The 22,985-nt window shown below is 33.6% G+C and overlaps 1 protein-coding gene across 2 annotated transcripts in view; it reads left to right on the top strand.

Annotated features, from left to right (window-relative positions):
* The window catches only part of GLRA3 (glycine receptor alpha 3), a 160,231-nt gene extending 140,283 nt beyond the window's left edge, over positions 1–19,948 (top strand). The window contains exons 8-10 of one of the 2 annotated variants that reach the window (XM_063077170.1): positions 6,473–6,616; positions 8,853–8,897; positions 19,670–19,948. In XM_063077170.1, the coding sequence (XP_062933240.1) occupies positions 6,473–6,616; positions 8,853–8,897; positions 19,670–19,948 (468 nt within the window). The remainder of the gene's footprint in view (positions 1–6,472; positions 6,617–8,852; positions 8,898–19,669) is intronic. The other variant, XM_063077171.1, reaches the window with a different exon arrangement.
* Positions 19,949–22,985: the final 3,037 nt, after the last annotated feature.

Here is a 22,985-nt window from a genome sequence, read left to right as displayed (position 1 = left end):
GTCACGAATGATCAGAGAAAAGGATTCTGTGAGAAAAGTACAAGTGGGACAATGAGAAGTATTATTTTGGTCTGGGTATTCGAGAAAGGCTTTCCTGAAGAAGTGGCTTTTAAGCTGAGACCTGGATGATAAACAGCAGGTACCCCAAAATAGGAATGTTTCAGACAAAAGCAAAATACAAAAAAAAAAAAAAAAAAAAATAGTGAGTATAAAGCTGCTGAGGCAGGATGGAGCTTGTCAATTGCTTTCAGTTTCCAAAAAGTAAAAGAAGGAAAGTGTAGCTAGAACATAAATAAACAAGGAAGTGGCGTAAGATGGTAATTCTCACGTCCTCAGAGAGTCTTTAATGACCAATTCCATTTAACACAGTCCCTTCACCTAGACCTTCTCTATCCCCCTGCCCTCCTGTATTTTCTTTACAGCACTTCTCTTAAATTGTTTATTTATGTGTTTGTTTTTTATTGTATGTTTTCCTAACTTGAACCTAAGCTCCACCAATAATGGATCTTGTCTGTCTTACCCATCTCTGACAATAAAAACAGAACTTGGGTACATCATTGCTATTCAATAAATGTTGAATAAAACACAAAAACAGTGAAGAAATGCTGTGGTGAAAGAAGTAAGCTGGGGCCTAACCTTGAGGGGCTTTATACACCATAAAACAGATTTTGGACTTTACATTAATGGAAAGCAGATGATAAGTTAAAGTTGAAGCCAATGTGATTAAATTTGCACTTAAAAAATAATCACTGATTGTTGTGTCAAGAGTAAATCTTAGGGACTGGGGAACAGATTATTATGACTTAGATCAATGTGATGGCAGTAGGAAAGGACAGAAATTGATAAATTTGAGAAATGGCAAGAAAGTATAATTAACAGACCTTGCTCTTTGATTGATGTGAGAGAGTGAGAGGACTCCTAGATTTGGGGTTGAACAACTGTAAACAGAGTGGAGCCTTTTAATAAGGAGAAAGATGGAGTTGTGTTTGCTATTTTGGGGGGAGAAGTCTGAAAAAGATTCATAACTCCTTTTTCGTCAGATGAAATTTGAGGTGCATGAGACATCCAAAGGATGCTATCAAGTAAGAACCTGGCTAGGGACGGATTTTTTCAGGAAGTAGAGGTTTGGGGGTCATGAACACCTAGGAGGAATTGAATCCAAGGGAATAGATAAGGTCGATTAGTGAGAGGTGTTGGAGTCAGAATACAAAAGGTCCCAGGCCATATCCCTAAGGAACTCAGAAAGAGCAAGAAGAGGTGGGGTGGAGCAAAATGAGGGAAATCTGGTGAACGCAGGTCACAGAAGCTGTGGGAAAAGCTTACTTTGAGATGAAAGCCGGATGGCTTGGGAGTGGTTTCCGGGACAAAGGTCTCCTGACCAGTGCATCTAATTAGTAAGCCTTCAAGTTTTATTTCCTCACACTCTGGTGTTCAAGGAGTAATACTGAGGAGAAATTGTTCCTTAAAATAGAGTTAGGGTTCCAACTGCACAGCAGTCTTTGGGACTGTTGACAAGGTGACCCAAAGGAATGCACTGGATTGTGATAACACTACCCCAAAGGACAGCAGGCAGGAAGAGACAGAAAGAAGATAATTCTGAATGACATTGGGAGTGTCTTGTGAATATGCTGGAGTAAGAACTGCTGTCTTCATTTTAAAGTTACTATCCCTGGAGTTCCAAACTTCCCAGGTCCTGTGTTTGCTGTACTTGGAGGGGCAGCCAGGGTAGAGGAGGAGAGAAAGAGTTGAAATTGGTGAAGGGGGTCAGGAGAGAGGATGGGAATAGTTGGCCTTTAAGGATCAATGCTCAAGAGCTTTTCACAATGAGCAGAACCCTGGCAGGCACAAACGATGTTCCCATATGTATGCTGTTACTGAAAACACTCATTGAATTAATTTGGAAATTATATTTCTGATTTTATCTCTTTGGTTCATGTCATTACAGATGCAGGATGTTAAAGAATGCACACATGCTCTGTGAGTCATATTCTTTCAGGAATGATGTGGCTTGAAACAGCATCTTTGAAAGCTGTATTGTGTCTTCCAGGACTGTTTATGTATTTGGAGGCAGCCAGAAATTTCTGGCAGAATTACAGAATTTATGAGACTTAAATCTATACTCTACAAACAGATGGACACTCAACACAGCACTGGAATAAAATGGGGGTGCACTACTCTTCCCCCAGTAGAGAACACTCTGACCAGCATAAGTCACAGTTAAAATACAGGAGGAAATGCCTTTATCCCTTGTTGAAATGCTTCATATGTAAGTTGATACCATTGCACGTGTCAGAAAATGGACTCATTAAAAGGAAATCAATCCAATCCAAGCTATTAACAGAGCATTGCTCTAGAAAGTGAATCTCCATATGAATCAGCTGCAATTTACTCTTATCCCTGTATTTTTTAATTAATTAATTTAGTTTATTACTATTATTATTTCTTTCTTGGAAGCTGGCTGGAATGTGGATCCAAACTCTTGACCTTGGTGTTATCAACACCATGCTCTAACTAACTGATCTAACCAGCCAGCTCTCTTCCCCCTGTGTTTTAACATTTGATACCTTCATTCACCTGTCCAGTCCAGTCAGCAAATATGGATACATGTGCTCCATTTGTGTTGCTATAACAGAATACTTGAGACTGGGTAATTATGAAGAACAGAGGTTTATTTGGCTTATGATTCTGGGGCAGCTGCATCTGGTATGGGCCTCAGGCTGCTTCTACTCATGGTGGAAATTGGCAGGCAGCCAGCGGGTACAAGCAGATCACATGGTAAGAGGAAGCAAGAGAGAGAGAGAAGGTGCCAGGGTCTTTTAAGCAACCACTTCTCACAGGAACCAACAGAGCGAGAACTCACTCATTACCCCTCCTCCCCCAGGGACAGCATTAATCCATTCATAAGGGATCTGCCCGCATGACTCAAACAGCTTCAAACACTGACACATTGGGGATCAAATTTCTGCCTGAGTTTTGGGGGGACAACACATCCAAACTCTATCATGGGCCTAACATTGTTGTGGTAGTGAACAAAACTGAGATGCTACTTGCCCTTAAAGAGTTCACAATCTAAACAGAAAGAGAATAAGAAAGGAGTGATTGCAATGCAACATGTTGAAATAACAGTAAATAAGCACAGGTGCCAAGGGATTCTGAACCAGACTTGGGCAAAGTCTAGTCTGAGACCTGAAGGAGCCAGCTGGGAAAGGTGGGAGAGAGTTTTTCTTATTTTGGTCAAAATTCCCACAGAAAGACCCTTGATTAAAATAAATATTACACTGAGTATTATGAATGAAGAAAAAAAATACAGAAGTACAAAAAGCATAAAAATAGTGAAGTTTCCAAAATGTAGGGTGTTGATCCTTAAGATAACCATATACTGGGCCTAAAGAAGTAATACATTTTTGCTAACCTAGCCTGGCTTCCTGCTCACCTAGATCCATATCTTCCTGGGAGAAGGGATATTTATTTCTATCATAGGAAAGCAGACTTCTAGGTAATTGCTCATTTTCAAGGAAAGACTGGAAAACATCTTACCTCTCATAAATATAAATATCTTTTATCCTTATTTCTAATTCTTGGTAAATGAGATGATTTTCCACATCTAATTGTTTATATTAAGGCATGCAACAAAATTATCTTGTGCTCACTCCACAAAAGGTTATGTTTTGCTGACAATGCTTGCATGGTATAGCATCTTACCTCTGGAATACAAACACACATTAATACACACAGATACAATAAGAGGAGCACTAATACTTAAAGGAAATTTCCAACCTTGAGCAATTAACATATGCAGAGATATTTGTTCAGCTATAATCTCAAATCACTGCCCCATTAACCAGAGAGAAGTATGAAAGTGTTTTCTTAGAAGTTACTGAATTATGTCCTCCAAAAGACTTAGGCCTATGTGAATCTGTTTCCGGAAAATATGGGACCAGCTCTTCTTTCTACTCTTCTCATCCTTTCCTGTATCTTTGCTTTGTGTTCCTTATCTATTTTTTAAAAAGTTGTCTGTTTTTTCCATTATTTTCCTTATCCCTCTCTTACCTTCCCTGCCTTTGAGGTGAGGAGAGACAGCAAGGCCTGAGGGGCTATAGCTGAGGAGGTGGTCAGGATCAAAGAGGATAGATGGGGCTGGAGGAACCAGGGTCAAGAATGCAGCCAAAATGTCAGGTCCTACTGAGCAAGGTAAATGGATTATTAGAACCAAGGCCAGTGAGGCCTTCAGATATGGGACTAGGACCAAGGAGGTAGCTGGGGCCAGTGGAACTCAGGCTGAAAAGGTGGTCAGCAGAATTGAAATATTAGTTACATACAGGGTGAATGATCAAATACACATTAAGGATGATGGGAGCCAAGTTTCTCCCTTTTTCAGAAAAGCGTTGTATAGGAAGGGAAAAGCGTAGAGTAAACCCTGAGGTATTGGGTTAGAATTAGAGATACCAGTGTGTGTTTAAGTTTGATGGATGGATGGATAGCTGGTAGATAGATGGATAGGTAGCTTGGTAGACAGATAAATAGATAGAGATGTTATGTTTGTGTATATTTATATGTATGTGATTTCTAGCTCTGTCTGCTGAGAGGGCCTGGGAGCAGAGGCACTCAGGAAGCAATGAGCACACCCAGCACCCAGATCTTGGTTTCTAAAAGCCATTCTTCACAGAAGAAGCATTCACAGAAGAGAAAAGCTTAATTCAAAGACTGGAATAACAAAAATACAAGATGAACCTGGAATATCTTGTGCCAGAAAGTGAGGAAATGCTCAAATAATGAAGTCTTGTCAAAAGGATATATACATGCTAATGTCTAGGAGCTCCTACTGGCCCCTATCTGGCGCAATCTGGGATAACATGAGCATCAAAGTAAAAAACGATGTTAATGTATTATATCATTGAACAGAATAGTTACCTATAAATCTGTAATGATATAAATAAACAAATGAGTAAACAGATAGATGCTGGAGACAGAAACCTTCCTTACATAACAATGCTAACTAATAAAGGTAGACAAATTATGAAATTAGAAAATCACCATTTAGTAACCATCATTGTAATAATTGATTCAGGCAAAACTCATCAATGAAGGCTAAATCTAGTGTGTGAAATTTAAAGAGTAATGTAGTATTTACATAGTTTCATAATGTCCAGATATGGAAGAATTAGTAACTTTGTAACAGAGAAACCTAGCAGACATCATCTAACCATTGATCAACATTTTCTGCCTCCTGATACACTGTGAAGACTAGGACATCACTGATGAGGAATTCCTATTAAAAATCCATAATTGGAATCTAAAATGAGGGAACATCAGGTAAACAATAAGTGAAAGACTTGCCAGAAAATAAGTGACCTGCACTCATCAAAAATACCGATGTTATAAAAAGTAAGGAAAGACTGAGCAAATGTTCCACACTAAAGAGACATGCCAACAAAAGTCAACACAGGATCTTAGATTAAATCCTGGGCTAGAAGAAAAAAAGGGGTGTGTGTGTGTGTGTGTGTGTGTGTGTGTGTGTGTGTGTGTGTGTGTGTGTGTGTGTGTGAGTGTGTGTGTTTATAAAAATGGTCATAATTGGGACATTTGGTAAAACGGAATGAATGGGTTTTTAGGACGAGGTGGTAGGATTTCACCACGATTAAATCCCTGATTCTGTCGAGTGTATGGTATCATGTCTGCACATTACACTCAATAGTTTGGGGGGGGGGAGCAGGGTAGAATATACATATATATAAAATAAATGTGGTCAAAAATTAACAACTGGGGGACTTGGAGTTCTTTTTACTATTCTTATAACATGTCTTTAAGGTTAAAATATTTCAAAATAGGTAGCAAATATCCATCTATTACTCTTTTATAAATGCATTGAAAGAAAACAATCTTAACACAATTAATAAATAAGATTGTACAATTTAAAAAAAATCAAAGTAGAAAATTTTTATTTTTTTTGTCTTTTCGTGACCGGCACTCAGCCAGTGAGTGCACCGGCCATTCCCATATAGCATCCGAACCCGCGGTGGGAGCGTCTGCGCTCCCAGAGCCGCACTCTCCTGAGTGCACCACAGGCTCGGCCCTAAAGTAGAAAATTTTTAAATAAAAACGTGGATCTAAAAAGTCAACAGTATTATCTACATATCAATCTTACTTCATAATTTTCTAACATTATGTTGTTCTGAAGGTAAAATTATATTTCATCTTATTTTTTTCTTTCATCATATATTTGGGCTAGAGCCTAATTTGAAAAAAAAAATTAATAAAATATAACAAGTTTTTAAATATGACTAATACATAAAATTTGTAAAAATTAATTTCTGAAAAATCTTATGAAGACAATAATTGTTGTCATTTTCTATATTTTGTCAAACTAATATATAAGGGATATAATTTAGAATCAGGAAAATTCAGTTTTGCACTCAAAGGAAGTAACAATATATAAGTCAATTCGCTCACTCTCTCTTTCTCTCTCGGCTAGGTTTCATATGTCAAAGCTATTGACATTTGGATGGCAGTATGCCTCCTTTTTGTGTTTTCAGCACTTCTGGAGTATGCAGCTGTAAATTTTGTATCAAGACAACACAAAGAACTGCTGAGATTTCAACGAAAGAGGAAGAATAAGGTAAGTGATTAAATGTATTGGTTTTGATGGGATATTAATTTTCTCTGGAAGGTGAATTTATTGTATTTAACAGAAATGTATGAGAGAATATTGGAACTGGGGACTAAATGATGTGATAGCTCTTTGGCTTTGTCCAATTGAAACTTAAAGTGTCAAAAATAGCTTCAGGGAGAAAATGGTGACACATAGCTATACTTTAAACAGCATATCTAGTGACTGAAGAGCTTTATCAACTTCTTTCTAAAGTATTTCCTGGAACAACACTTTTTTTTGCTTCCATTAACAAAATATATTCTTTCTTACTTTCAGTGTTAGAGTGTTTCTAGTGGTTTTACTTGACATAAGTCGAATATAATTATTAAAATTGTTCTGTTTGCTGAGCTAATTTCTTTAAATGTTTCTATCAAAAATTACTTATTACCATGATGCTAATAAGTTAATAAAATGATGTCATCTCAATTTTATGCATATTTTCATATTCTTAAGACATTTCTTCTGAAACCCAATGAAAACACAGAAGAGTGCTGTTGTTGACTTGCTGTCATCTGATAAAAGATAATCCCAGAAGAAAACTTATTAGAACATTATTAGGAGACCAGAGGAAATTGCAGAAGTAACCTCCTAATTGGATTTGGATGCCTGGAATAGGGCTGTTCCCCTTTTTGCAAGACCTGTAATGGCATCTCCCTTTCCTAAGCATGTAGTTTTGACCAACTCCCTTTTCTTTTCTGTAAGGGACGGTTTCTACTGACAGCAAATCTATTAATGTGAATGTGCCAACTGACATTTTAAAAGCAAATGGACTTTTAAAGTAATAGAGTAATGTCAAAGTTATATATAAATGTGGCTAGGATCCAATATACCAGAATATTTAAGTCAAAACATAAATCTAAAGATAATAGTCTGATTTATATAGTGTGTATTTTCAAGGATTATTAAAAGTTTTAATTTTTTAAGGATTCCTTATGGTTTCTGAATTGTGGACGCAATTTATATGTTTATTAAACTTTTTTAAAAGCACTAAGCTTTGATCTCTTGGTGCTTGAGTCTACTTAGTATTAATCATATTCTAAAGCAATAACTTATTCAAGCATTTCTAATTGGCTCTCCAAAAATCATTACTGCTCCAGTAAACACCCAATTAATTGCAGTATGGAAGGAACATCAGCACTGGGAGATCTGAGTATGCATTAGAAAGAAAACAATGCTAGAGCTTCATTTGGTTAAATTTTATGAAGATAAAAGCCTATCATTTGTATATTGAAATGCGTTGTTATGGGGAGATTAATTTTTCTTTATCTTCTTCCCCCACCTCACTCTGGTCTACTGGTCTACCTCTATTCTCTCATGCTTCCTTATTTTCCCTTTACCTCTCTCTCCTCCCCTTCTCATTCTTTCTCTACCACCTGCTTGCCTCTCCTTTCTGTCATGATACCTGGCACTGGCTGAAACACCATAGCAGGACAAATGCTGCATCACAGGGGCAAAGCTCCTGTCCTTCTTTCCTATTAGTGACTGATAAAGACAATCTTCCTTTCTGTTATTATTAATCAGAAGTAAGGCAGTACTCATTCTTTCATTGTTCCTATCATTATGATTTGCTTTTTCATTTTTATTTTCCATTTCCTTACCTTCTTCATTCAATTTAGAATGTATCAACCACATTCTGTAAATACTAGAAATGAGAAGTATTATGTATATGGTACTCAAACGGGGAAAGCCTGAGCGCTCAGGAATATTGCACTTCCACCACACATCCAACAATTACAGTATCCAGGGGATAAATAGACTACAAGTTTACATGCTCAATTCTGGTTCTTTGTTTTAAAAATTATTCTTACCACAGTGTCTCTTTACTCAGTTTTACCACATGTAAGAGTGAGTTAAAAATATCTGATGCCCCTTACTCTTTAGTTCATAGAAAGATAAAAAGATTAATTTTTGCAGTGAGTGGCACACTGGGAAAATGTAGAAATGCAAAAACAGTAATGTTGTATTATTTTCTAATTACTACTTGAAATATTCAGGGAGCAAATGTAATTAAATGTGATTAAGATCTAATGCGGGGGGGGAAGTCAGTTATTTTTAATTCATACCTTGTGGTAGATACCTTGCATATATGAAAATATGAAAAATGGTATGTGTGATTAAAATCAATTGAGTAATTATATTTAATCATATATGACTTGATTCTCTGGTTTCTCAATCCTTCTTGGTCCACTTTACCTTCCCACAGACAGAAGCTTTTGCATTGGAGAAGTTTTACCGTTTCTCAGACACGGTAAATTGACTTTCTTAACTCTAAGTAGAGGAATGTGGTCATCAGTAAAAAGCAGACAGCATATTCTGCACCAAGGCAGTGTTTGGTGGGGAAACACAGCCCCTTTCACATTTAAAGATGAGCAAACACTACTCTTCTTCAGCTAAAAAAGACATTTTCTAAGAATTCCACTCTTTTCCTTCAATCAGTAAAAAGATAGTTAAATATGATCCTTCATGTTACTAACAAAGCTATTTGGCTTGTCAAAATAATTTTTAAATATAAAGAGAAACATACACTTTCTGTAATAATCTCTATAGAAGAAATAATCATATACTCAGACAAAATCAGTTTTGAAATAAGTGGGAAATTTATTTATACAAACACATTCTAAAAGCAGCTGCAGAAGAGACCCCAAAATAAGTAAAAAAAAAAAAAAAATGTGTATATATATATATATATATATATATATAGTGCTTTGTGTGGTCTGTTTACCATTAGAATTCATTCTTAATGTTAAAATATGTTGGGATTATTTATAGCAAATGAAAAATTTGGTTTTGATAGCAGCACCCTTTGAAATGTTTAAATAAAAAGAGATTATAAGGACACATGTCCAAGCATAATTGGTAAATATTTAGAAAGGTAACCTGCATTACAGACTCTAACAATATGTGGTTTGACATGGGGGCCCATAATATACCATGCAATAATTCAAGCCAAGAATTAAGCCTGGAAAATCATATACAAATAACTCAGGTAACTAAACTAAAATTTCTGGGGTAAACTGTTCTTAAAAGTAGCTCCCCAGATGATTCTGCTGTACACTCCAATTAAGAATCCCTGCAGGAGACAAAATGTTAAATGAATATGGCAGTAATATCAACTTCACAGCAGATTGTCTAGACCCAGTATCATTTAAAAGTACTTACAAAGTTCTTTTATAATCACTCAACTATTTTCCTTTGTTACTAAAATTACATGTTATTTCCCAGTATTTCACTTCTCTCTGTGTTTTCCATCCTTGAAAAATAATTTCAAATAATCTGTTTGCCTTTACTTGATTATATTAACTGTGAATTTTTAATTGAATGAAATTTGCATAATCAGATGTAGTGTTTACAATATATATTCATATATATAAATACATACATTCATGCATATATTAGACTACATAGTTGAGAATATATACATAATCTCTCTTTAGAAGATGAACATAATTATATCTCCAGTAAGTAAACAGTTAATGTTTGCAGAAACTGTAGAATAAAACATATATATATTCTATTAAATATTGCTTTACAGGGAACTCTGATGAAAAATTAGCCTTACTTCATAAACAGTAAATTATTATTTTTTAAAAAGAAAGCACATGGTAATGCAAATATATTCATTAGAAAATATACGCATCCTATTTCTTTTTTAAATATTCTAATTTGCATTGAGCAAATTTAGAGGTAGTTATTTTGACTCTTTGATAATTGTTTCCCTCAAACTAACAATGCTCTGGGCTGACCAAATTAATCATTTTTTAAAAACTATGTATTTTGCTTAGAAACATACTGAGCAATCTAAATTTTTAAATTAACATAATCAAAATGTGTCTAAATGTTGCCCCTATGCACTTCCTTTTCATGAGTGGTGGTTTACATGAATTTTCCTCAGTGTTCTAATTTGGCAGAATAGACAAAATAAATACAAGAACCTCATTAGAGAAGGTATATCACAACAGGAGACCTTACATCCATGCAAATATTATTGCTATGAACCAAGTTTTAACTTGGTTCAGCAGTGGCTTAGGCATTGTATATAATCTTTTATACTTTTTCTTCTATGAAGGTACCAGAGAATCCTTTGTCTGTTGTGAAAGAATACAAGTTTGCTCCTGTATTCAAATTTCCCCACCCCACACTGTCATAGCCTGCTACGTGCTGTTTACCTGCTGCACCCTGTCATGGATGCTATCTCCAGTGCTGTGTATGTGTGGGCATATGCATGATATGAAAGTATTTTGGTTAGAAGTTGCTATTCCCATGTATGATATTATTACTTTAGTCCTGGAGGCTTATAAATACATGCCAAAATATTTCTGAACATGTTATTTTGTAAGATATGGATGAAATGGGATTGCTGTAATGCATTTCATGTGGCTTCCATATTGCATAGTAATGATGCAATGGTTTGCTGAGGGAAAACACATTTGCACAGTAATCTAGCACCTCTGTCTTCCTACTTATTAATGTTTTTAAATTATTATTTATGTATGCAAATGAAATAAGAATGAACCATTAGTTTCGATTTAAGAAATCATTAGCAAATTTATGTTTTGCTAGGCATGATGGTTATGTTTTCTTAATAAAGATATCATTGACTGCATTTTGACTATCTGTACTCAAACTTTTAATTGTATTTATTTGTGTATTTAGATGCTGTCCTTAAAAATAACTCAAGATAATTTCTAAAAAGAGGATCTTGAATGTTATAACAACATAGAAATGATAAATGTTTAGGTGATAGATATGCTAACTGCTATGATTAGATCATTATCCAATATGTTCATGTACTGAAACAACAAACTGTACTGCATAAACACTTATAATGAAAAAAATAAATTAAAAAAACTTATAAGGGTAACAAATACTTGATTTTTCTGTACATTTTGTAAGCTTATAGTCTTAGGATAAATACAAATATGCATGTACGATATTTTGGTTGAAATGATGAGGTTCCACTGTTGAAAGCAATATGGCATCTATGTAAACTAAATTATTTAATAATCTTTCCATTCTAGGTCAGTTTATGCTATATTCTAGATCTTAAGATATTTTTCGATAGATAAAATATTTCTTACAAATTTATTTCATTAGTACCTTAGGAAAAGTAGTTTCTTAATCATTTCAATTTGAACAAAATTCTATTTCAATGACTCTGATACCAGAGGTTAAAATTTCATCATCTCAAGTAAAACAAAAATTGTAAGACTTTAATTATTCTCTGCAAAAAAGTATTTACAGTTTATGTTAAAAGCAGCTATTTTTTAAAGATATATACCCTCTTAAATATCTATTCAAGACAATAATATTCAATAAAGTAATATAATTTCTATTTAATATAAATTATATGCATCATTGTGACTTCAATTTCAAAGTTAACTAAAATAGAAATGCTGCTTTCTTACATATGCTATCTATTGTAATATCTTATGTCACCTCATAATTATGAATTAGCACTGAAAGAATCTAACATATTATGTTAGAAATAGATATATAGATATTTAAAATAAATTATTCCATTGATTTCTCATCTGTTCCCCAAAATATTTGTATTAAATTTTCATGATATTTCATCTAAAACAGTCATCTTTTAAACTTACATTTTACCATTTTTAAACCTCCAAACAATTTCTGAATCTAGGTTTAATATGCCAAGCACAAATTTGGCTAATTCATAGCTAATTCAGATGTCATCTATAATAAATGCAAGGTTCTCCTTGTGCTAGATTCCAAAGAATTTTATATTAACAATTGACTTGCACCTATACAGTATTTTTAAACTCTTCTATAATTGCCTTCTATTAAGCCTTCCACTTTTAAATGATATAGGAATGTATGTAGGTGTTTAAAACTGAACATTTTATTTTTGACTAATATTTTAGAAAAACAATTTTTAATTCATTCACATCTTTCATCTGACCTCAGAATTTTCTAACGATAATGATATTTCCCAACAAAATAAGCCATTGTTGTTTATCAGCAATTTATAAAAGTCCACACATTTTGAAATTATGTAAACAGAAAAAATGACAAGTCAGTTTTCCTTCCTCTGTTACCTTCTTTATTTGGCAATAAAGTTACAAAAAATTATTGAATCAAAAATACCTTTGGAATCATCTACTCAACACTTTGATTGTATAAAGAACACCCCAAAGGTACTTAAAGGATGAAAGTAATGTATTTAATGCTGTTGTATCTTACAGCAATTCACATAATCAGCTCTTCACGCTGTCTTAGATGCTTAATGTTTTTTTACCACTCAATGGCAACCTTCATGCCTTCACCACTCTCACACCCAAGTAAGTTTTTGTTTTGTTCTGTTTTTGGTCATTTTTGAGGACTAAGAACAAGACAGGAAATTAATTCTTATCTCACATGTATGTTAATATATTATGTTTGACAATAGAGATGACTACATCTACTTTTCTATTTTCTATCTCTTATATTTCTAGTTGTAATATGCATTTTATATGAATCAATCTTCAACATAATTCTCTAAATAAGATGAAAAGACACTTAGAAGTTTCACAATATGGCATTGCTGCATAATTACTGAAACTTTTTCTCAGTTCTAAATTTAGTGGAAAAAAGGTCTTCCTGTAGAAAGAATTAAACAGTACCTAAGTGGCTTTTTACTTTCTCCGTTACCTACTTCATCGCCTCTAACTTGCTTGAAACATAGTAAGAAATTAAACTATTTCTTTAATTTACTATTTTAATCGGCCATGTTATTTAGCCCATTTTTAGTTCATTCTATTTCCTCTTTATTATTACCTACAGTTCAAGTTGTAAAGTGCCTTAATTTTATGTCCATTAAATATTGAATAACACGTATTGTCTCTAAGTCAAAAGTTGTAGGTGCCTTTTTAACTCCTTGCTTTTTTGGCATGTAGTCCATTAAAATTTAAACTGAAGATATTTCCAGAAAATTGAATAATCTCAAAGAAATATTTGAGTACTAAATAGAATAAGTAATATCACTGTACATCTGAGCACACACAGACACATAATTTTATGACTGGGTTATTCAAATCAGAGAAATTAGTTCTAATAATGATAAGCTTCTGGAAAAGTTTCATCCATGCTTAAAATTATTATATAGGTAGGTGCAGCCTTTAAAAATTTCCCAAGAATTTAGTCATAAAAAATTCAAAAATCACTTGACCCTTCTGAGCCTAGGAGCCCTTGTTCTCTCTCCTCCCTGATTGACTGGGAGGGCAGACTGGGCCCTGTTCAGGAGTCTGGTCATTGCCTCCCCAGAGAGCTGAGATACTATTTCTGAAAGAGCCCCAATATGACTCTACATGCCTCATCTCATGGGCACACCTAAAGTATTTGTGCTGTTCCATGGAGCATATTTTAAAACACTGAAGACTCCTTGATTGCAGAAATTCGATTTGCAAGGGATCCTAGCAGCCATATAGCAAAGTCCATCTGTTGTAACAACAAGACTCAAATGAGGACAAGAGGGGTGAAGAGATTCTTTTAGTTTTGTGCTGTTGGTTAACCTTTCAGTGTAACAGTGCACATTGCAGGGCCAGCTGGGGAACCGGCAACTGGGTAGGCCTGTTTCACATAGTTTTTCAGTTCTAGTTTAATTACTGTGAATTTAAAACCTAATAGGAAAATGATTCAGGTTATTAGCATTTTTCTTTTGTATTGTGCTTTATGCATTTCCATAATAATGTAATTATTATAATCAAAATATTAATAAAATAGCAACAATTTGAGTGCTTTATAGAGTGTTTTATGTATTTTCTCTCACTCTAAAAATCCTGCTAGATAGTATAAAAATCTTTTCCTGGAACAGGAAACCAAGAATCAGAGAGTTAAGTAACTAAATTAAGTTTATCTAGACTTCTGGTAATAAAGAATGAAGCCATGAAATTGCTTATTTATAATAAAATATTTGCATTTTTAATTTCAACATTAAGTTTAGTCAAGGTCATATTTTACATTTCAATGTTAAGTTTGGTGATCAAGGTCATATTTTACACTTGGACCATCATATATTTGTAAGTATACAAAATACTTGAAAAGTATTTCTTACAGCACACGCACATTTTTTATGATGCTAACACCCAATTTGTTATCATTTTGTAGAGCACAAATGCTCTTCAGTGCCTTGTGTTTTATTAACATTGCCAGAAAACAAATATTTAAGCAAGACATTTTAAAAAGGAAAGTATTTTTATTGAAATAAAAAGTTCCTCTTTCTTTAGTTTCAAAATTAATAGACAAGTCATTGGTGATATATTGTTAGTGAAATCATATTCCACATGCTTTTGAAAACAATAATGCACTAAATCAAATTAGATAACTTATAATCATCCAAAGTCCATTTCCTGAGATATGGCTAGGTCCTGTAACAGATTTAAAAATGAACAAAGATACAAATCATAGAGATAGCCTTACTTGTATCCTTACCTTTAGTTGTGGTAACAAGACTTAAAAACAGGCATTATTTAAAAATAAAATAACAGCTCAGTACTAACACAAAAATCATTGCAGAATATTTTTTCTTAAACTACTGCTTGAAATGTAAGTTAGAAAGTGTTATAAAAATTCAAAAAATATTACGTCATTACCAATTCAGGCTAACTAGGGTGGCTGCATTGTGCCTCTTGGAAACCTCTGTTCTAAAACTTCATTGTGTGTTATAATCACCTACAGAGCTTTTTGGAAATGCAGGTTCCTGGCCAACCCGAATGCTAATGAGTAGAAATCTCTGCAATTGAGATTGAGAAAACTGCATTTTATCAATCCCTTCCAGTGATTCTGGACAGGTGTTATATGTGGACCACATTGTGACAAACACTGACATCCCAGACTTTCAACTCTAACCGCAGCACAGCCTTCAGGCCCCACTTAGAACTGGGCAAGGAAATCCTGACCTTCAAGTTAATCTTTTCTGTCTCAACTGTTTTAACTGGTGGAGTAAATTTAGCAAGCTGTGGCAGTGCCTTTGTTTCCAATCCCCATTGGCATGATTGGATTTAATTTCTGAAATGAAAGGAACAGATCTAACAGGGATCCTTAGGGGAGGCCACTGCTGAAACTGAATCAGATTTCTGTCCTCCCAGCTGGTGATAATGCACCAGGAAATCTTTCGCAGGAACTCTGTCAGTTTTCCCTGCGTTCTTTCTGTGTTTTAACAGCCACTTAAATGGAGCTAATAGATTGACCTCTGGCTGTGATCTTTCTTCTGAATAGCCCAGATTTTCTTCCCATCAGTGAAACCCAGCATGACAACTTCAAGAGTAAATGTGTCCATGAATCCATGTACTCTACTGCCTTCCCCAAACCAGGGCCACATACCCAAGACACTCCTCTAACCATGGTGTCCACCAGAGTCTAGGTCAGAGAATGTGGTTTGGGTAGGCTCCTTTCTAATCACGTCTGTCTTCTAAAGAGATGTTCTTTTTCCCAGCAGTGAAACAGTTTCTTTCCCTTCTCAGCATAGATTCACACTGTCCCAGGCTTCACCTACTCCAAAAGTCATTGATATGACAACACGGCAGCAAGTGGGAGGCTAGCATTGACACCAAACATTGCTTTTCATGCTATAGCATCCAAAAATATATTATTAGTCCCTAGGTTAATTAATGTAAGGATGCGGGAAAGCATGAATTGCCCAGATATCTGCCAGCACTTCTCAGCAAAGTGACCCAGCCTCTTTATACTATAATTGCTTTGTCCAATTTGGTAGCTACTAGTCACATGTGGCTACTGAGCACTAGAAATGGAGAGTCTGAAATGAGGTATGTTGTAAATGTAAAATACACACCAGATTTCAAGGACTTAGTATGAAACAAAGAATTTAAAATATCTCCTCAATTTTTACATTGAATAAATGTTAAAATAATATTTTGGACATACTAAGTTAAATATAAAAAATTAAAATTAATTTCACCTGTTTCTTTTCACTTGTTAAAATGTAGTAAATGTAAAATTTTAAATTACACACATGGCTCACATTATATTTTTATGGGACAGAGCTGCACTACAGTCCCTAGTTTCCAGCATCGCTTGCCTGAGGATGCAGAAGGATGACATCAAGACTAAGTGTAATGTCCTTCCAAGTCCCACCTGGGCTTTTGTTTTCATCTTGAGCACAGGTCATGAAGCTGCTTGCTTTACTTGCTGTTTCTCTTTCCAAAAAGTGGTTTCAGTCTCACAAAGATAACTACAGTAATTAACAGGAAACAAGGAGTTAATTATTATCTTGAGTGACTTTCCCCTCAGTTTTATCTCATGATCATCCACCTGCCATTTCAACAGGGGATAAATCCGTGCCATTCAGATTCCAATAGTAGTATTATATTCCAATCATTTTTTACAGAGTTTTGCTACCTCGGGCCCAGTGTGAGTCAGCATCACATTCTCTTCAGAACTGTCCCCCAGAACTTCTGGTCGTAGTGAGTCTGAAAGGATCTGAAAGCCCGGTCAGCTTCTGTCACCACTGCTGAGATTTGAAGTTCAAATTGTTACTCAGACTCTCCAGACACCAATACGCTTTAACCTAATATTACATTTACTCAGCCCTATAGTAGGACGTGAGGCAGGAAACACATCAGGCCTACAACGTTTGCATCGCATGGGAGACCGAGCAGTTTCTCAAGAGCACAGCTGCTTTTGCCCCTCACCCACAGGGGACATGTCGGTACAGCTGCCATGGATAAAAGTTAAGGTGATATGATCACCTTGACACAGAGAAGTCACAGCCATTGTTTAGAATCAAATTTGTATACCATCTAGTCACGTGGGCCAAAGGTCTTCAGGCCAAAGCACAACTCCCCCAGTGCAGGTGCAGCTCTTCACAGTAAATGAGGCTGACTTCAATTCCTTACTTAGCTTAACTCTATTATTTTCAAGGAAATGAAGCTATAGGAATCAGGAGTCATTTTCAGCAGTCCCAGGTCTGATGTTATCTCTTTACTCACAGTCAGGTGGAAAGGTACAATTGAAAAAAATTTAGTTGTCTACTACATATGTTAATTTTAAATGAATTATCTGTCCTTCAAGATGAGCAGCTGGGGTCTCTAAATGTTTTAAAATAACTTCTTCAGAACATATGGTTAGAAAGGTAGTCAATGAATTCTGCTTTAATATTTTTCAGAAACCTGAAATCTTAGCACTTTGGTAATGAATTTCCCAATTGCTTTGATGTGTCAGCACCTCATTGTAAATGCTCATTGAGAAGTTATCTTTTGTCCTATTTTGAGATAATTGTTTTTAACAAGTGGATATACATAGTTTTAAGGGCTACTTTATATTTCAAAATTCAGCTGATTTACACACAAAATAGTACAAATTACCCGAGTGACCTATGTTATCCTTCTGGAATGCAAACATCATCCTGGTTTCCTAAATCATACGGATGCTACTTTAGCACTTACATAAGAATGGTTTAATACCTAGTATATCCATTTTTTTTAAGATATAAAAAATTTCAAAGCAAACTATAAGTTCACCTTGGAATTTTCATGGAAAACAAAGAAATGGCAGTTTATTTAGAGAGTGCTTATTAAAGAGTACTGAAAAATTGATTTCCAATTTTCACAAGATTACATGAGTAATCAGAGGTAATTTGAATTGTCAGCTTTTATTTCAGTCTTGTTTCCTCAAAATTCAGTTTCTTACTACTTCTTTCAGTTGAAATATTGTACAATAATTATATGCTTTTATTTTTCAGGAGGAATTACCTTACTTTCGTAATTCCCAAAAAACTATTTTATATACTCATATTACTGCATCAACTTTGTTCATCTTCTTATTTTTAGAATCCATAATAACTTATATTTTTACTTTCATATTTTATAATATACTGTTCATTGATCAGATACTTTCACAGACCCAAAATAATTTTCATGAATTTAAAAAAATAATTCTTTTTATGTTTTATATTACTATGAAAAATTATTGTCAGTGAAGGAAAGATAACATCTTTATAATATGTCTTAATTATTATCTTTTAAACTTTTAATTTCAGTAGCAAAATAACATTTATTCATTGGTAGCCATCAACTGTTACATTCTAAATAAATAACTGATAGTAAATTATTCATTATAATAATATATAATGAATATATAATGAATAACATATAACAAATAAATATAAATTTTATTATAAATTATTAAACACCATATTTCTCTATCATGAGCACATTTCATTTATCATATATTTATTAAATAATTTTTTCTTTAAATTTTGGTTTCTTTTTATTTACATACATAGAAAATTCTCTTCAATTTGCCACATTAAAAAGTACTGATACTTTTTAGAAGAACATAATAAGGTATAAATAATAACTTTATAATAAGTTTATTTCTTGAACATTAAAATAAACTTCTGGAAAATTTTATTCATAACTACAATCAAACCAGTGTACCTGGAAAGTAATTGGATATAAAGCAGAATATATGACTATTTTATAGGTCTATTAAAAGTGTTAGTGTAAAACAGAAAAGTAGCACAAAATGAGAATAACAAAAATCAGGCAGTGTTACTGAGCCAGACTGTATTTTCCAAGGAAGCAATTTAGGATTTTAGAAAACAAGTGTTAAAAGGTTTGCCTTCATGCAAAAGAAAAATTCAGTCAATGATCCTGGTATTTACCACTTTGGCATCACATATTTATCCATTTAGACACACAATGTAAAGAAAATCTGGTATATGAACATACATAATGCAATATCCCAATAGCTTTCTTTCTTGGTCTCCATATTTAGATATTCTAGAGATATCTAGACAATATCAGAATATTGACTTTTTTTCATTAAAATATATCTTTTGAGAGTTTCATATTTATTAATGGGCACATCTATCTGATGCAGCAGGATAAATAAATAAAACTTCAATGGGAATAGAAGCAATTCATCTTTATATGCTTCTTTTTAGGCTTTCTTTGTGTTAATGTAAACATTTATCATGGTAAACCTTAGGTTCTGCTTTTGAAATGCCTGTTCTACATGCTCTATTCCATTACTAAAGAGTTTTCTTACATTTTTCTTTGGCAGGATGATGAGGTAAGGGAAAGCCGATTCAGCTTCACAGCCTATGGGATGGGACCGTGTCTGCAAGCAAAAGACGGTGTGACTCCAAAGGGCCCAAACCATCCTGTCCAGGTAATGCCAAAAAGCCCTGATGAAATGAGGAAAGTCTTTATCGACCGGGCCAAGAAGATTGACACCATCTCTCGAGCTTGCTTCCCACTAGCCTTTTTGATTTTTAATATTTTCTACTGGGTTATCTATAAAATTCTTAGGCACGAGGACATTCATCAGCAACAAGATTGAGTCTCTGGGGGGCATGAAGCACAAACGGTCAATTCAGAAGAAAGGCTCTTTGCCATAGGTGTGTGAGTATGTGTGCATATGTATGTGTGTGGTATACAAATGATGATCATTGCATTAAAACAGCATCTGGGAAAGGGTTACATTGTGGTTTGCTATGCAAAGTCATGACACAGATTAAGATTCATTTAATGGATATAGAATATATATTATGAGGATTCTATTTCATATTAATTCAAGGTGACCTGTTTTTGCACAGTAAATCGCATAAGTGGAAGCTTTACTGCCAATGTGTTTGTATGTTATATAATATCACATAATAGTAAACATGAAAATTATTTTGGAATTTCTTGATTTTTAATTCAATGATTTAAAATTTTACAAAAGCAAAATTTGCACATTCAATTTTATGAAAGAAAAAGGGGAAATGATGAAGATAATAAAAATCAATAGCTTGAGATTTAAAACTATTTTCTTATATTGTAGTTACAAAATAGAAAAATAATTAGTTAGTTCATTGGAAAATCATTAATATAAATAGAGGATGGTACAAACAAACTCTATAGAGCCAATATACATAATAACAAAATTTTCCTATTAAAAGATTTAAATAAAAATATTGTTTAGAATAGTAAGCTTAATTGTGTAGAATACTAAATTTCCCTTTGTGAAAATTTAAAATGAAAGGCTTAAGTGATCATATTATATATAAAATCTACTTTTCTTAAACTTTATATCTCTAGGAATGAAGGTGGAAATACTGAAAATATCATTATTGTTTTTAAATAAGTGTTATATGTATGTATTTTTAATTATTGCCAAACACTGAAAAATTCAGGCCAGCACCCTTGTTTTTGTTAAATTTTTAATAGCTGCTTAATTGTGTCTGAACGTGATTGTGCTTGTTTTGATATAATTGAATAAAGTTCAGTAAGATTTTTATATTTTAGTTTAGAATTCAATGGGATTAAAGTATTTATATTTTAATAAAAATGAATTCAATGAAAACAAAAATGGATTTATGAAAGATTTTTTTAATAAGGACAGTTTTCCCATCAAAGTTATACGGGTTCAAACTCCTGTCTCCAAATATAAGAAGGGAGGTTTTAATTCTAAATGATAAGTCATCTCTATAAAGTGAGAATTGTTTTTATATTTTTGAATTAATTTCAAAATATAAAACATTCACAAGATGTGAACAATTTTAAATGAAATTTTTAAATGTATGATAGAATTCTTGGTTAAATTGAACCAGACTCTGATGCTTTTTCAATTTTGCTATTTTTTGAATTATTTTTACCATTGATGTTGTAAAAGCTTTAGAATGCTTTTGAGATATTTTAATTATTGGTCATATATACTGAATGAATACTCAGTGTGCCAAATTACTCACAGAGAAAAGTTTAAACATGAAGAAAACAGTAAACTCAGATGTAAGATAGAAAATAAACTAGTTCTTGGACCAGATGGTTTTCTGACCTTCAACCACTCCTAAACTAAAAACAGAAACTGTCACTTAAAAAAAAACTTTTCAGTATTACTGCACTTCAGTTTATCCAACTTTAGTTTTTAAAAATAACTTTAAAATATATATATATATATATGTTCAGCATTTTTTTTCTAGTAAAAGACCAACTTCCTCTCCTTTATAAATAACATAAAACAAACCCATATGGAAAAAATATTACCATGTTTAGTATTATATGCAAATGAGACAACTGAAAGAATCTGTTGCTATGTACTTTTCTTACTTCGAGAACTGTGCACACAGAAGTTAAACACATGCATCTTCATTTGGTCTGTAGGAACCAAAATAATGGAAACATATTCTTGTATTAAAGATTAGGGCAAGAAATGTTTGTGCTCCCTGAGAATTAGCTGGAAGGTTTGAAGTAATGATAAACTACATTGTCTTGATATGTCTGTGAAATAATTGAAAACATTTTTTTTTGTACTTTATACATCTTATTTCACCAACATTTCTTAAATCTAGTGAATTCTTCCAGAAGTGAACAGACGTATAATGAACATAAACATGCATACTCCTGAAAGAAATTCACAGACATCACTTGTTTTCATGTTTGAGAATATTTTAAACATCTTTTTTTAAACCTGAAACTCGGAATGTAAAAATACCAGCCACGAGCCAATGTGTCAACAAGAAGTGTTCGTACTGTAAAAATCTCTCTAGCTCAAAAGTGTTTACTTTCCTTAGGCATAATTTTGCTTTCCCATTATAGTTATCATTGTCTTACTGTACTGAGAAAATACCTTAACAACCTTCCCTCACGAGTCAAGAGTGCCAAGGCAAACATAGCTGAATCCAAAATGTTTAAAGGAATCTCTCCCCTCTAATGAACTCTATAGATCCTTTAAAACTGGAAAACTACATTGTGATTAACATCCTTAGATAGTATTTGCCTCAGTAGGCCCTGTGTCAAACCAGAATATTTCCGGTTAAACCACCCAGAAAACTAGTAAAGGTGAGAAATTTAAAATGTGTGTGTGTACACTAACTACCACACATCAAAGTTGAAATTCTGGTGTGAATATTCTGAAGTATTTTGAAATAGCCACATTATAAAGTATGAGATTTTTATGCATGCACTTTATATCAGTTTTTAAAAATAATTATGTATCTCAATCATTGAAATATTTGGTTCCATAGCATATGAATTTTTAGGAAATCTTGTACCTTGGCATGTATGTGCCCAACCTTCTCTTTCTTTTCCAACCACTAGAATTGAACTTAAACTATAATGGGGACCTAGAATTTTCTTTACTACTTAACATAGATTCCAGAATCACTGTAGAAGCAAGAAAGCCAAGGGTCTTTAAAACTTCTCCAACCTTTCCAGAAGTTTCTCTATGACATTTACCTGGAAAGCCCATCTCCTGCTACATTCAGGAAACCATTATGGCTGCTTATATTACTCTATAATGAATTTCTATTCTATGGGTATATTCTAATAATCTTTACCTTAATTTTGAATTATAAATGCTTGAACATCTATATAGCCCTCACACATGAGTATGAGTA

The sequence above is a fragment of the Cynocephalus volans genome, chromosome 13 (genome assembly GCF_027409185.1).
Source record: "Cynocephalus volans isolate mCynVol1 chromosome 13, mCynVol1.pri, whole genome shotgun sequence".
NCBI classification, from domain to species: Eukaryota; Metazoa; Chordata; class Mammalia; order Dermoptera; family Cynocephalidae; genus Cynocephalus; species Cynocephalus volans.
The sequence above is the reverse complement of the archived record's forward strand: the minus strand, read 5'-3'. Positions and strand labels throughout refer to the sequence as shown.